This window comes from Oncorhynchus clarkii, chromosome 16 (assembly GCF_045791955.1).
Source record: "Oncorhynchus clarkii lewisi isolate Uvic-CL-2024 chromosome 16, UVic_Ocla_1.0, whole genome shotgun sequence".
Lineage (NCBI taxonomy): Eukaryota > Metazoa > Chordata > Actinopteri > Salmoniformes > Salmonidae > Oncorhynchus > Oncorhynchus clarkii.
The window spans coordinates 21,188,348-21,205,310 of NC_092162.1; the positions used below are offsets into that span (position 1 = coordinate 21,188,348).

At 45.8% G+C, this 16,963-nt stretch overlaps 1 protein-coding gene across 2 annotated transcripts in view; it reads left to right on the forward strand.

The window, feature by feature from the left end:
* Positions 1-13,515, forward strand: part of LOC139367514 (netrin 2) — a 50,931-nt gene extending 37,416 nt beyond the window's left edge. Inside the window, exons 4-7 of one of the 2 annotated variants that reach the window (XM_071105754.1) lie at positions 4,282-4,431; positions 8,647-8,703; positions 12,790-12,867; positions 13,124-13,515. In XM_071105754.1, coding sequence (XP_070961855.1) covers positions 4,282-4,431; positions 8,647-8,703; positions 12,790-12,867; positions 13,124-13,515 — 677 coding nt within the window. The remainder of the gene's footprint in view (positions 1-4,281; positions 4,432-8,646; positions 8,704-12,789; positions 12,868-13,123) is intronic. The other variant, XM_071105755.1, reaches the window with a different exon arrangement.
* Positions 13,516-16,963: the final 3,448 nt, after the last annotated feature.

A 16,963-nucleotide genomic window follows, 5' to 3' on the forward strand; every position in this document is an offset into this window, starting at 1 on the left:
CAGCTCGGGTGTAACCAGTCTTCCCTACGAGGTCTTCAATGTCAGAGCTTTATGTGTCTCCAAACATGTCCTAGTCTTGGCATCTATATCGACTATAATTAATGTCAAAGAAAGGAATTTAAATTTAGGCCGTAGAATATGTCAGCAGTCCTTGCCAACAAAAAGCCTCAAATATACTTTATACTGAATGTATCAAGATTTGTCCTCCAAGTAGCTTCTGAAGTGGACCATATGCGAATAATTTCTTATAGAATAACTTCGTAGAAACAAGGGAATTAGGAAATCCAAGATAAATCATTCCAAAACCGAAACGCTCATGCCAGTATTGACCAGATGTCTACAGAGCAAACCGCCCAATTAGAAAAGGTGAAATACTTGGACCCCTTTTGAAAGTACCGTTTACTCAGTTACTCACACGCACTCACATGGTTTGTTAAAACACACATACACACACACACATACTGTTTGCACCCATGCGCACACACACACACACACACACACACACACACACACACACACACACACACACACACACACACACACACACACACACTGAGCGCCATTGATCTATTCAGAGTTCAAGAGTGAGCAAACGCCTGCTGTCCAAAGACTACAAGTCCCAAGGCGATGTCTGTCTGTCACACCTTCAGTCACACAGGCTTAAATAGTCATCAACATCTGAGGACATTTTTACAGCTTTTTAACTGGCCCAAGCCCCTGCGCGTAAAACTTCAGAAAGACGGTGTGAGGACGGAGGAGAGTGGCTGGGGGAGGGGACGGGGGTGCCCCTCCCCGAACACCATCCTGGCACTCATCTGTTGTTATTCTGAGCTTAACAGACTTTAAACACAATAAATAACAGTAGATTTATAGAGTACTTTAATCCCATTTTAAAGCAGTTACATGGATTGAATGAACATGTATTTGCATTATAACAACATATTTGGCTTTTAATGAGGTATCATGTTCAACTCATAAACATGCAGATAAATATGTTTTGATTGTACCAATATAAGATGGCCATATTCTAACATCTCCTTCATTTGTTTCTGTGTTAGTAACACAATGTTTGGTACCAGTTGCCTTTGTTATTAGACAATCAGCGAAACAATGGATTGGTTCAGAAATGATTGTCTGTTGCCGTCCCACAAGTCTAGGCATGCAGGTATCATCCAGACTGGCACAGACTTTACCAGACAGATCAAATGACGGGAAGTTTACACTTCTGTCCCCACCATTTAGTACAGCAAACCAGTTTGTACATGATTTGCATTTTTTCTTTTTATAAACTACCAGATTATTCTAGTCTCTCTGTTTGGAGTGTAGAGCATTGCTTTCTATATCGCTATTGTGCATAGAGTAGTGTCGTGTTATGAAATCAGAGACGTTTGTGTTGTTCTACAACCTATGTCTCTGGACTCCCAACTGTGGGTTTTTAGTGGACTCATCAGCTGTGTTTTATTAACACGTACCGTATAAAGGGGCGCCAATCCCAGGAATGCCAGAAATTCCAAATGGAGCCGCGGCCCCGTCCGTGCTGCACCTGGGCACAGGAACAAGAGCAGGAGAGAAGGACATTTTGGCAGGAGAGAAGTCACATGGTAGACATGGAGCAAAACAGGAACTAAGTCGTACCGGAAGACCGGACACACATTTGACTTTCAACCTCCCTGTGCGCCAACCCACTCAATACAAACGTATATTACTAATATATTACCAACACTGCCAACCAACGGCCAATCAAAGCCTTCTGTGAGTTTGAAGCTGGGTCAGGTGGTGGGGATTTTACATGCAACGCGAGCCATCAGATTTACGAAGCGAGCGCAAGCTTCAAACAGGCGTACACACTTTGACACCCCAGCCGGACACCCGGACGGAACAGCCACATGTGCATCTGAAGATCAAAGCACTAACCCTCCACCCCAACCCCCCCCCCCCCCCCCCCCCCCCCCCCTCCTAATTCTCATGGTCCAGACTCCCTCCACCTCACCACACCCCTCCCAAATCAACAGGTGGTAGAGTCCTTACTCCTCAGTTGTGATGGCAAAATGATCAGCACAAATAAACATGTTCACACACACTGAGGGAACAACACAGCAAGGCCCTGAAGAAAACTCCTCATGTTAGCAGCTGCCATTCCTTGGCAAGCCCTATCAGAGACTGTTGGGTTACTGGGTTTTCCCCAAAGGCTCGTTTCGCCCTTTCTTGTTGTTTTTATAAAAGCAGGAGGACAATTACCAGCTATCACATTACACTTAAGTAATGCAGTTTGCTTTTGCAATTTTGCAACTTGGCGAGCTTGTTTTCTACCTAATTAAGCCCAAAATAGAGGGAAAGAGCTGTCTTCCCCCGTCTGCAATTTTTTGGGGGGCCAGTTGTTTTTGGCCAAAAGCAATTATTTATGCCAGAATAGATCGACAAGATAAAATGCAAAATATTAGCATTGAATCGAGGGGGCAGAGTTTTTTTTTGTGAATTTTTCCAAAAGCGTTACTTTTGTATTGCCTGGACAGAGGAGCTGCAGTTCCAAGCCAAGTCTAAGTGTTCAATCGCACCCTTTAAAGTAAAATGTTATGGGGATATTAAAGTTATGCGTTTTTATGTGTCAAGATAGTCTCAGATTGATCAGTGTAACGTGTAAAAGTGATACTTGATAGCTTGCGGATGGAGAGGTTTATCTTCTACGTTTGTGTGTGTGTCTGTGTGTGTCTGTGTGTGTCTGTGTGTGTCTGTGTGTGTCTGTGTGCGGCTTCCCAAGGAAGTCTGTTTTCCTTGTTGAGCCGGGTTGAACCAAGGTGAGGTGAGGGAGATTTAGTCTTGTTTATGCTGATGAGCACACCAGAGGCAAAGTTTGGAACATGTTAGCCCTCTCTCTCTCCCTTTCACCGTTCTTCCCCTCTGCATGTCTTTCTCTCTTCTTCCTCTTCCTCTCCTCTCCTCTCCTCTCCTCTCCTCTCCTCTCCTCTCCTCTCCTCTCCTCTCCTCTCCTCTCCTCTCCTCTCCTCTCCTCTCCTCTACTCTACTCTACTCTACTCTACTCTCCTCTCCTCTCCTCTCCTCTCTTCTACTCTCTGTCACCTTGTAAAGAGCTCTTGTAAGAGAGGAGCTGACCATGTGCTGGGTCTTGTATCCCAGCAGCTCTTTAAACAGAAGAAGACCCGTATTTCTCAAGGTGCGTTCGGACGGACGGCGCATACCATAACAGCACATAAAAGACCGTGGGGACGGGGACTCTCTCTGGGTGGCGTGTTGCCGTTGGTACGCAGCGGGCGCCAGGCAGATTTTTGGGAAGTGATGAAAGGGCAGAGTGGGTGTCACACACAAACAGGCACCAGCGTAGCACCTAAGAGACCGGACAAATGGAGGCTTTTCTTCCCTATCAACACACACACACACATATGCACACACACATCTTTGCCAGGCAGTGTCAGGTCCGTAAACCTGGAGGCGACAGTAGCAGGGTAGCCCAATTGAGCAGAAGGAATCCAAGACCTGGAGTGTGAATGATAGAGCAAATAGACTAAAGGAACACTCAGTCCTGTTGCATCTGGAATACAGTTGGATACTTCAATGGCAGTTGATGATTAACTAGGATGTGTTGTGCTACAGAGCCTATTCAAAAGAGGGTTCAAAATGCCATCTGATTTGAGTCGAGTCACAAATAAACCTTGAAAGTGACATTGAATATGTGTGACAAACCGTAGGCGACTTAAATGTTTCTCAATTGGCCACATCTAACCATCTCTCTCGCTCTCTTTCTCTCTCTCTCTCTCTCTCTCTCTCTCTTTCTCTCTCTCTCTCTCTCTCTCTCTTTCTCTGTCTCGCTTTCTCTCGCTCTCTCTCTCTCTCTCTCTCTCTCTCTCTCTCTCGCTCTCTCTCTCTTTCTCTCTCTCTCTCTCTCTCTCTCTCTTCTCTCTCTCTCTCTCTCTCTCTCTCTCTCTCTCTCTCTCTCTCTCTCTCTTTCTGTCTGTCTCGCTTTCTCTCGCTCTCTCTCTATCTTTCTCTGGAACTCTCTCTCTCTTTCTCTATGTCTCCCGCACACTCTCTCTCGCTGTCTGTCTGTCTGTCTGTCTGTCTGTCTGTCTGTCTGTCCCTCGCTCTCACTCCCGCTCTCTCTATCGCTCTCTCTGTCTCTCTCTCTCTGTCTTTGTCTGTCTTTCTCTGTTTCTCTCTCTCTGTCCCTCTCCCTCTCTCACCCTCTCTCTCACTCTCTGTCTCGCTCTCTGTCTCTCTCTGTCCCTCTCTCACCTCCTCCCCCTTTCCCTCCCTCCCTCTCTCCAGCCTGTGACTGCCACCCGGTGGGTGCGGCAGGTAAGACGTGTAACCAGACGACGGGCCAGTGCCCCTGTAAGGACGGCGTGACGGGCATAACCTGCAACCGCTGTGCAAAGGGCTACCAACAGAGCCGCTCACCTGTGGCCCCCTGCATCAGTAAGTAGATCACAAATACACACACACAGGGACGCTCAACCGACCCTTGCATCAGTGAGAATATCACACACACACACACACACACACACACACACACACACACACACATTGACATGCATTTAACAGAAGCACATATTTACTTGTCACCAGGGGAAGGCAGTGTACTGTTTTTGCTATCAGTAGCCATATCGAGCCTGTGGGAATCGAGCCTGCACATACATACACACACGCGCGCGCAAACGCACGCACACACACACACACAAACACACACACACTGTGTGTTGCTGTGGTACTGGCCAGTAATCTATCCACCAGCGCTGATGTCTGTGGGTGCACCAGAGCGTGACCAAGGCAAGGCCTCCTTCGTGCTGAAGGCCCCAGTGGTGGCACACACACACACACTCAACCTCCCTGTCCACCTCAATCCGGGCTCTGTTTGTATCTGTGTTGTCATTCCCACTCCAAGGACAAGAGGTTGGTTTCATTTCCCCCCCATCAGGGTTTTACCAGAATGCCCACGCCAGTCTCTGCCACCACATCAACTAAAGGCTTAACACTAAACCAACCACACAGGGAAACCATAACATACCCATGTAACATACTGGATACCATTACCATGTAACATACTGGATACCATTACCATGTAACATACTGGAATACCATTATCATGTTACATACTGGAATACCATTATCATGTAACATACTGGAACACAATTACCATATTACATAATGGATTACCATTACCATGTAACATCCTGGAATACCATTATCATGTTACATACTGGAATACCATTACCATGTAACATACTGGAATACCATTACTATTTTACATACTGGAATACCATTACCATGTTACATACTGGAATACCTTTACCATGTAACATATTGGATATCATTACCATGTTACATAATGGAATACCATTACCATGTAACATACTGGAATACCATTACCATGTTACATACTGGAATACCATTACCATGTTACATACTGGAACACCATTACCATGTAACATATTGGATATCATTACCATGTTACATAATGGAATACCATTACCATGTAACATACTGGAATACCATTACCATGTTACATACTGGAATACCATTACCATGTTACATACTGGAATACCATTACCATGTAACATACTGGATACCATTACCATGTTACATACTGGAATACCATTACTATGTTACATACTGGAATACCATTACCATGTAACATACTGGAATACCATTATCATGTTACATAATAGAATACCATTACCATGTAACATACTGGAATACCATTACCATGTTACATAATGGAATACCATTACCATGTAACATACTGGAATACCATTACAATGTAACATACTGGAATACCATTACCATGTAACATAATGGAATACCATTACCATGTAACATACTGGAATACCATTACCATGTTACATACTGGGGAAAACGTACAATACTGCAGCGGTTCCCAGACTCAGGTCTACCAGCATCGGGGAACATCCTGAGCCTATTTCTATTTCTATGGACACAAGCACTGTTCATAACACACACTGTTCATAACACACACTGTTCATAACACACACTGTTCATAACACACACTGTTCATAACACGCACTGTTCATAACAGAAACTGTTCACACCCCTCTTGTTGGCGGAGATACAATTTAGCAGTTTTATAGCTTATTTCTTGCAATTCTACACATTTAGTTGTGGGGTGTAGAGGACATTTTACAGTTTTAAAGCTCCTTTCTGTGCAATTCTATACATTTTGCCATAACTAATGTGCATTCATGTGATATTTGACTGACTCAAACATTACAACAGAATGTATGGTCTAAAAAACCTAGCTGACATGGGCTAGTTGATCTGGACATTTCTGACACATTATAGCTCTCTAAGTTATGCAAAGACTGGTTTGACAAGAGGAAAACTGATGATGCATTACCCAATTTCAAAATTACACCTTGTGCATTCTACTATTACACCTTTCAAGAGTAAGTTGAATGCCGGACTGAGTTCCCCCGCTGCCGACTCCTAGCCCCCACAGTTTGGGAACCACTGCATACGAGAGAAACCATGAACCATGTACCAGCTCCAACGAGGGGTTTACAACCACACATGTAACATGGCAGGTACAGCTGCTTCATTCCCGGTCTCATTTCTATAGCCAGGTAACAACATGGTGGAGAGTCATGTTCCCTGGGATGTCACAAGCTAGCTATCCCATTAGTGGGTTTACATTAGTTTAAAAGCTAATTATGATAGATAACTCAGGTAAACACTGCAGCACTCGGTTAGCATGAGGTAAGCTAGCCCATCCATAAATCCACCATTGCCTGTGTTCGATTAGAAAGTCTGAGTTTTCAATGCCTTCAGCCGCATTTTGTTTAAAAAAATAATGAATTAGACATTTGCTCACTATTTGGGCAGGTTGTAAAAGAGAATAGGTTCTCAGGTAACCTGCCCTGGTAAAACAAAGGTAGGGACAGAAGTTCCTAGCTGGCACCAGTCCCGCAGATGAAGGCAGGTCATGGTGGTCTGGTCTGGGGTAGATTAGTGCCACCCTGAGACCCCAGTACCTGATTACCGTTCAGGCTTTAGCACCGTCACATGCCAGTACAGTGTGTGTGTGTGTGTGTGTATGTGTGTGTGCGTGCGTGCTCTGTGAGTGTGTGTGTATGAATTAGATCACTGGTCCACCGCCTGCGGGCAGGAGGAATAGAGGGCAGCTTGCCATCGTGCTGTGCCATGTGGTTTGGCACAACTCTCTCACACACACACCAGGCTTGTGTAACCCTGAACCAACCACACCAAACTATGCTGTACCACAACCAAGCCATGCCGTACCCTACCCCGCTATGCCACGTCGTGCCACATGGTGCCATGTTGTTGGTCTCACATTGGTGTTACAGAGCAGATGGCGGAGGGCAAAAAGGAGAAAACAATAGCGGTCGCGGCCGACAAAACCAATCAGATACTTTCTGAAAGACACCCAATGAGTAGAAAGAGTGTTTCTTGGCCTCAGTGTGTGTGTCAGCGCGTGTGTGTATGCATGTGCATGCCATCTGAGGTTTCCCCTGTGAGCCAGAGAGCATCTCTTCCCAAAACGCCCTCCATTTGATTGGTACTATCATTCCTCCCCGGTCAAGCCCTTCTGCCCTCTAACACAGTACGACACAAAGACCAGGCGTGCTAACAGCCAATTAGTATGATAACACTGCCCCTCATCTGAATATCCCTTTATCATCTCAATATCCACTCTCAACCCTCCACCTTCAGAGGAGTGGCCCACAGCTTGGCGTGCCTTTCACCAGCTGCTCTCCTTTCCTCTCGGCCTTTACCAAGCAGTCCAAAGCTCAATGCCCTATTTGTTGTTCTTGGTAGGGGTGTCCATAATTTCGAAGCAAGCCAACTGTCACTTGCCTCTCAAAAACGCTCTTTCCAGGAAGCTCCTTGTCTGTTTGTTTGACTCCAACCCGGTTCTCCTCCCTCTAACTCCCCAGTCGAAAGGCAAATCCCTCTGGGTGCACGCTAACGATGCTAAGCCAGCGTCCCAATCATCCTGTTGTTGTTATCATTGAGGCAGTGGATTTGTTGTTAGCATTCGAATTTCATCGCTTCGCATTAGCATTTGTATTGAAAAGGGGGCCTTCGTTGTGGGGGGAATTCTTTAAGAATTTAATTATTTTGGCTTTGGTGGAGACTGGCGAGGGGTTCTGGTTGAGCTAACCAGGCGTATTGAGGGAGTTTGCATCTGTCTGAAGGTGGCTCTCCCCATGTCCCTGTTTGAATGCATTGATCTCTTTTTTCAGAGGAAGATAGTTCGGCTCAGACAAAGTATGCTTCTACAGTGTGTGTGTGTGTGTGTGTGTGTGTGTGTGTGTGTGTGTGTGTGTGTGTGTGTGTCTGTGTGTGTGTGTGTGCCAATATCAGTATCTTTATCACTGTGTTTAGGTTGATGTTTCCACCCTACACCCTTCCTCTCATTCTACCTACGTCAAATAACTGTGATTTAATTCAGGCATACTTTATTGGCTTGACCACAGATGCAAAGAGTAGGCATATGGCCAGCAATTACACCATGTCTACATAAAATGTATAAATTGTTTCCATAAAACTCTAGTTAAAACTCTGTGTGTGTGTGTGTGTGTGTGTGTGTGTGTGTGTGTGTGTATGTGTGTGTGTGTGTGTGTGTGTGTGTGTGTGTGTGTGTGTGTGTTTCAGAGATCCCAGTGGTGAACCCTACAGCCATGGTCAGCAGCAGCACAGAGGAACCGGCAGGTTAGTCACTCCCCCACCCTACATCCCACACCTGACACCTGTGTAACATTTTTAAAAACACAACCTTTTTAATATTTCTGGCCTCCATTTCTAAACTGGGTTAATAAATATTCATGGAGGGGGTGGGCCTCTCTTTTGATATTCCGTGAAGAAACGACTACTCTGGATCCAAGTGAGATTTTCCATTGTCTTAAAACCTGCATTCTTGGCACGACGTCTGCCTGCTAGCCTTTAGCGAGTTAGCTTTGCTCCGCTGTGCTTGAAGCCCGACTCCAGCCGAACACAAAGCCAACGGAAAGGCTGCAACAGAAGTGATTAGTTGCAGTTTGCTACCCCGGGGAAACTTCGACGGGGAACTTTCGAGGCGTGAAAAGAGTGTTGGCGACTGTCGTTTTGGGGGAGAACGTTTTCCGCCTCTGACTCCTGGCAGTCCTCACTCCATCCAGGATCTCTCCAGTCAATTATTCCCCTCCCGTTATTTAACGCCTTCGCCTCCCCGGGGGAATTGTGGCCCGGTGTTGATTTGGAAACGGTGATTCATCACAGGCTTTAACTCAACGCCGTGGCGACCACAGATGTACCTCCCACAACGTCAGGACCCCCTCCTTAGCTTTCACAGTTGATTCGGCTGAGACACGGCCCTCTCTGGAAGGCCCAGGCCAGAAGAGATGTTCTGTAAGGCCTGGGACTTCTCACACTGCAGGGGATGCATGCAAACTAGCCAAAGGGGGGCAAATGAGTTGAGCGGGAGTGCTTGATGTAGAATTTGCTATATATCTAAAGATCTAGGATCAGATCCTATCCCCAATCCTAACCTTAACCATTAGGCGGATGGATTTAAAAAAAAATCCTGTATCAGTACTAAGGAGTAACATGTACCTACCGCAGAGGGAGAGTTTGTGGGAGGAAGGGATTTAGACTGGTGACCTTTGATAGCTAGCCAAAGACCGACTGGGTCTCAACTTGAAGGAATTGCAATATGCAATTCTAGCTCGGATGTGAAAGTTGTGGTGTTACCTTATTAGTTTTTCTAGCGGCTCACACTACCATCAACTGCCAGACCACGGCTAACATAGCCCACTGATAGGTCTAACAGCTCCGCCTTTCCCTCTGATAGGCTAGGTGGAATTTTCCCCACATTGCTTACACCAACTTAGTCTCTGCTTGGGCTTGTAACCCTCACACACACAGTACACTCCTTTGTGTGTTTCTGCATCCCTGGGAAAGGGCTTTTCCACTGTGAAAAACAAATAAGAGCAGTTCTTTATCGTTAATTCATCCCCACACAAGTGTACAACATACAGAATCATTTTCTCTTCCATCTCTCCTTTAACCCACACCCCATATACCAACCAACCTCTCCTCCTCCTTAGGGCACTCAGGTACCCAAAACCTGAAAATGTGTGTGTGTGTGTGCGTGCGGGGGGCGGTGGACGCAATTTGTCATTGTCACGGCACTGTGAAAAGGGACGGGGGAACAAGGGTAACCGGAGCCTCCGAGTCGATTGTGTGTGTTTTCAGCCGTGGCTCTTCTGGGTCAATGGGCGATTCATGGGGTCTTTTCCAGGTGAATGCCCATCAGTAAGTGACTCTTCATGGGAAAACACACACCACTGATACCGAGGGCTGCACGGCTTGCCACTGTACCAGGGTACCATGCAGACACACACACACACACACAACACACACACACACACACACACACACACACACACACAGACACATATACATACACACAAATACTGTATATACACACACACATACTAATGTACAAATATATAAACGTACACACACACACAAACACATGCATTTATACACACACACACACACACACACACACACACACATGTATATGTACACAAAAAAAAAACACTTTGGAGCCCAAGATCCTATGGGTAAAAGCTAGGGAGCAGGATTAACTGTCCTTTTCTACTTGACTGTCTGAACTGCTCTAGCATATCACTCAGTCTGTTTTCTCTTCACTCCTGTAGATGGACATTCAACAGATTTATTCAGCTCTCCCCATGACTGATTCAGTGTGGCCTACTTCATCAATTCATTCATTGCGCCCTCTCCCTAACCCACACACATTCACACACCCACGCACGTACACCAAATCCTCTCTTTCTCTCTCTCTCTCTCTCTCTCTCTCTCTCTCTCTCTCTCTCACCACAGAGAAACATGCACAAACACACACGTTAACCCACGTATGTTTAACTGAGGTTCATTGAAAGCTGCTGTGAGTGAGAGGTAAAGGAACTAGGCAGCTGCTCTGGCCTCTCTCTCCGCTTGTCGCTAATAAAAGCTCCATCACTCTAATATACGGGCCAAGCCTCCCTGACATTTTTACTGGTTCCTCGGCCCCCTCTCTCTCTTTCTCCTCTTCCTGCCCTCGCCTGCTCCGGCTCTCTCCTCTCTCCTCGCAACACGGCTCCCTCCTCACATGCGACCGACCCTGAAACCGTTTTTTGGGGGGGCCATATTCCTGTGAGCGATCACTTTTATTTTGTTTGTTTTGGAGGAGGAGTCCGCTTCCCTGCACAACTTCTGAATGATTTTTCTTTGAAGGAAACTAGAGAGACTGAGACCAGGGAGCCCGCATATACCAGGACTCACGTCTTTGTGATTTCACACTAGCGGCAAACGAAACCCGGTGTCTTCGGGACCTTTGCGCGTGTCCCCTTCAAAAGCCAGAGTAAAATTAAATCGGATACCAGGCTCTCTGGCATGTTAACTAGAAAACAAGACTGGTCAGCAACTCTGTCCCTCAGTGACCTTTTAAACCAGCGCTATATTGAAGTATCCAACCCAAAAAGGTTTTATAAACCCAAAACAAGTACAGTAAAGAAGTGGTTTAATGAACATGTTTGATCCTTTGTCCCATCCTCACAACTCCCACTGCAGTGACATTAAAGCCAATTGGCCATTGTAATAGTGAGTGCCCCGTCATAGCTTAGGGAGAGGTTCTACCACAGAAGCTTACATTGGGTTGTCCCACAGCACCACTGGGTGTTACGTTGTGGTTTGGCTGGCCCACATTATTCACTACTTTGTGTCCATTCATGTGTGTTTTCTCATGTCCTATATGGATCTGTAAGGGATCAATTCAACCAAACCTGTATTGCGGTATGTACAGTTGGTCGTTTACTGCAAATGTTTTTATCAACCGCTCTAGTTCACACACCTATGACCCAACACCCACCAGTCAAGTCCCAGAGAAAAGCGCATCGACCGCAGGGCAGCTTCATCCTCCTCCATACGTACAGCAGTCAGCTGTGTGGTCTCTCTCTGGCCGTAGTCTCGCAGCAATGAGGCTGCTGTGGGCTACTCACAGCCATCCAGCCATGAGGCTGCTGTGGGCTACTCACAGCCATCCAGCCATGACCACTTCCACCGCGCTCTGTCTTTTCTCAGAGTCCCCCAAAAGGCAGGCAGACATGTCAAATGGAACACTTTTCCCCCTCTGTAATATTCCACCCACCCACGACTCCCCCAGCGGTTATTGCAGGGGCTTACGCGTGATTTGTATAAGGTCGTATATTACTCCAGCAAATCCCACCAAACCTAACATTTCCTCTATCCAGCCGCCTGTCTCAGAGTCCTGGCACTCGTGCTGTGTGTGTGTATATATATGTGTGTGTGTTTACCTGTGTGTTTGCATGTAGGTGTGTGCGTGCATGCGTGTGTGTATGCATGCATGCATGTTTGTGTCTATTTTGTGTGTGTGTGTGTGTGTGTGTGTGTGTGTGTGTGTGTGTGGTTGTGTGTGTGTGCGTGCGTGCGCTATGTGCGTGTGCTACATGTGTTTTTATGTACCTCTTTGTGTGTGTGTGTGTGTAACACAGTGTGTAAACGTCTCAAGTGTGTAATTATTCCTAGAATGTAACCATGTCATCATGTTCACTTTATCATCTCAAATGTGTAGCTGCTGTGTGCGGTTATGTGTGTAATTCTCCTAAGTGTGGATCTGTCCTGTTATGTGTGTAATTGTCCCAAGTGTGTAATTCCCAGCAAGTTGGACTCCAGTGTGTAAGACTGCCTAGTGTGCAGGTAGCCGGTGTTTAAAATGTGTTTTTCTTTTTTCAGCAGATTGTGAATCCTATTGCAAACCAGTGAAAGGGAATCTGAAGATCAACATGAAGAAATACTGCAAGAAAGACTATGGTGAGCGATTGAACAACTGAATGCATCCAATTTATTTATCAAGCATGAAAAAAATAGTACCCGTACTAGAACAGTGAATTATAACAGTAAATTATCAGTCCGAAACATGATTGTTAGTAGCTATAATGTATTATATGTTATTATACTATATGTTACTGGCTTTTTTTGCTAAATAGTATTTTCAGTTAGTTTACAGTTGTGTTAGGACTGCACCTGCATAAGTTGTAATGGTTGGTTTGTCTGTGTGCCACATCAGCGGTGCAAGTCAACGTGCTGGACATGGAGACGGTGGGCGACTGGGCCAAGTTCTCGGTCAACGTGGTCTCGGTCTACAAGAGCCGCGGCGAGCCACTCAAACGGGGCGACAACGTGCTATGGATCCATATGAAGGACCTGGCCTGCAAGTGTCCCAAAATCCAGATGAGCAAGCGCTTCCTGGTGATGGGCACCAGCGAGACCGGGCCGGGGGGCCCTGGGGCCGGGGGGCCCGGGGCTGGACCAGGGGCTGCTGGGGCTGCTGCAGGAGCAGAGCGCGTAGGGCTCCTGGCCGATAAGAACAGCCTGGTCATCCAGTGGAGAGACGTTTGGACGCGGCGCCTCCGGAAGTTCCAGCGCAAAGAGAAGAAGGGCAAGTGCAGCAAAGCATGATGGGGGAGAGAGCAGCGCATCCTCAGCCAACCCCCCCATGACCCCACCCCTACTCCTACCTCCCCACGACCCCTTCCTAGCTCTCGGCTAGTTCGCAGGATAGAACATGACCCCCCTAACCCCCTAAAAACCCTGACCCCCCCCCCCCCCCCCCCCCCCCCCCCCCCAAAAAGAAACGGGGTACACTGCACATTACAGAGACTGCATGTATACTGCCTGTTTAAGGACCACTTTGTGTATATTGTATAATTATTTCCTTTTTATTTTCTGTTTTAATCATGGGACTGTGACTGTCTTTTTTCTATTAGTCTGCCTTAAAAAGGGACCATTAAAAAGGGTACGAAGTGTAGACGAGCGGATACCATTCCCTTTCTCGACAACGACAGCGAAAATGTCCACACTCCCCCACACCCCTGCCCTCTCCCATTCCCCCTCCCCATTCAGACTGCTTCAGTCCCCCTCTCCTGCCACCATGTTTTAGTGTTTTGAAGCTATCAAAGCTCACATTTCCCATTCTATTACCAGGAGTATCCATGGAGCTCAGATAATCAGAGAGAGAAACAGATTTTTTAGTGTTGTAGCAAAGTGCCCCATGCAGGGGAGAAGACTGCACAACCTCAGTTCGTCTGCCTCCTCCACCCACTGTTTCACTGTCTCTAAACCCCCACCTTTCTCTATGAGATTACTGGCCTAGAGCGGCCATTTTGTCTTGTACTCCTATTCCGTAGGTAAGATATGTAGACATGAACTCTCTGCAGTAGTATCTCTGGACCAGAACCCACAACGGCTGCATCCTCATCCTCAGAGGATCCTTCTAACCACAACAAAGGCTGTCCCCACAGGGGCCTTCTCCAATGCAAAACCTCACTTCTACCACCACTGCCATTACAATATATATACAACTTCAGACTGAGGCATCTGCTACTCTAGTCTAGACTATACAGCTGTTGACAGTGACCCCACCGCTCACTCACTGGTTCTACTGCTCCAGTCATAGACAGACAGTGGCACTGTTTGGACACTGGCAAACACTAAACCCTAATAATGTTTCTCTTTTATTCTATATTCATGTACTTCTGCTCTCAGATTCCTATACTTCTACAGACCCCACTGTCTCACTATCTAAGTGAAGACCCCCCCCCCCACAAGCCTTCTCACCACGAGCAGGAAATGGAATCATGCATTACTATCTGACTCATGTGAAGAAAAAATAATCTTGAGCGGGACTCCAGCAGAGTGGAAAGTAGCCAGCTTCAGAATAGAACAATGCCCTTGATACTAGGGAAACTTTTGGGGGGATATTTTGCGTCATGTCTTCCACTGTTTGTTGATAGAAGGTCCTGCGGGTGTCATTGTGTGACCGATATCGTTTGTTGGTTCAATTCTATTATTTCTCTTGTCTTTTAAATGTTTGCCACTTTCGACAAAGTGTCCAATGACGGGCTAGTGATCGCTTGCCGAAAGAAGAGCTCAAAATAAAGAGTGCCATTTCACGAAGAACAGACAAAGGTTGGATTAAGCTCTACCTTTTCAACTGTAGTTTATTGACAAACTGAAAGAGTCCGGAACGTTCTAGGCTACATACACACTGCCTGATTGTATTATGATGCGATAGTCTACTTCAATCCTCATGTCTTTGTATGTTTGCATGTTTGTGGTTTGGCTGGTCCGTCCGATGCGAAGCGAAAAATTTACAGTAAGCAGAGCATGGAATTAACAAATGTTAACATCACAAATCCAGAGGAAACCTCCTTAGTCATCTCCCCTCATTGGCCTTCCGACATTTCCCTCTCTTCGTTGGCCAATAATGCATCAGCCTGTTTCTAAATTGAATCAAGAAAATGAGAAAATCAGGACAAAAACGAAACCACAAGGGAGCGTATGTTTGCTCTCAAAGTTACTGTTTTGTCTTTGTCCTTAGTTCATTTTAAAAGCGTATTACGATTGATTTCAAAAATAGAACAATGTAAACACATTGTGAAGGGGTAATGCTAGCTAGCTGTTAGCATGCTGACAGTAATGTCACGCTAGCGGTTGGTTGGCTGCAGTGCTATGTTTGGTTTGTCACATTTCCAAGCCCCTCAGAAGAGTGTCTCTCCCTCTCTTGTCAGGCCCCTGTTCCTTTCTGTTCTGCAACATGTGTGTTTCTGTGTATTAGATACACTGCATGTCCAAAAGTATGTGGACACTAATTTGAAGGGGCGACCACATACTTTTGTATATGTAGTGTACGTGACAGTAGTGGGACAAAGGCAGCCAGCCACAGTCCTTCAGTGGTGAAGGTATTGTTTTCATTTGCTGAAAGAATGTATATAAATGAGAAAATGTCAAATGTAAAAACCGCTTAAAGACACATGGTATGATTGTACTTACTTATGAGATTATGTCGTTAAAGCTGAGAATGTAGACCGAGCGTTGTCATTCTAAAAAAAAGAAACGCTGAATGGATTTAGAAGTTGTTCACATGAAGGTCTGTCTGGTTAGATTGTAGGTTTTATGTGTAACAGTTGTGGGTCCTCCATCATATGCGTCAATGTTTGCATCATACAGTATTCATTCAACATGTCGCGTAGCACAGTGCTCTGAAAACCAATCCAAAACCAATCCATGACCAAAGTGAACTAGGTTGTTTTCCATACATTTTGGTGTAATATGTAACGTTATTTCTTAGAACAGCAAAGAGGTCAGACGGAACCACTAACATTTCCGAGTAAAAGTTTCCTTAGAGGAATTCCCAGAGATGGAATTTCACAAAAATGCAGAACCAAATCGTCTGATTATTTATGTATTTGCATCCATGACGAGCTGTCAAACAGGTGGTCTTACAGTAGCCACCATTTCTTGGCCTGGTATGTGGGGAAAGCATGGGCAGGTTTGATGGATGTCCAAGTTACGTGTCCAGAACCAACCCGCTTCCACGCAGGGTTATACTGCACTGTCTACAGTGCCGAGTAGCTCAAGTGTGAACCTCAACACTTCATAATACTGTATAGCCTGGTCCCAGATCTGTTTGTGCTGTCTTGGCAACTCCTACAACTCCTATGGTAATTTTCCAGAGGAGTTGGCCAGACAGCACAAACAGATCTGGGACCAGGCTATGAATAATATCCAGCAAGACAAAAAAATCACTATACTTTTTCTCCCTTTACCTCAGTCTCTATTTTCTTCCTCTTTTATCTGTGCCACCCTGAAAATTGGACTACAGATAACAAGCTTTACTAAACCCTGCACATGTTATTTAGAAATGTAAACGTACCCCTCGAAAGCATTTTGTAGTCTTCCTAGGGCGAGCCACCCTGTTGCTTTACTTAACAAGCCCCACAGCTTGGCAGTGGAACCAGGATCGTAACTTGCTCTCTTTGTTCCCCTCCCGCAGTATTTATAACGTCCACAGGTGAGAGAGAGAGAGAGAGAGAGAGAGAGAGAGACTTATAAAGTATAAACATAA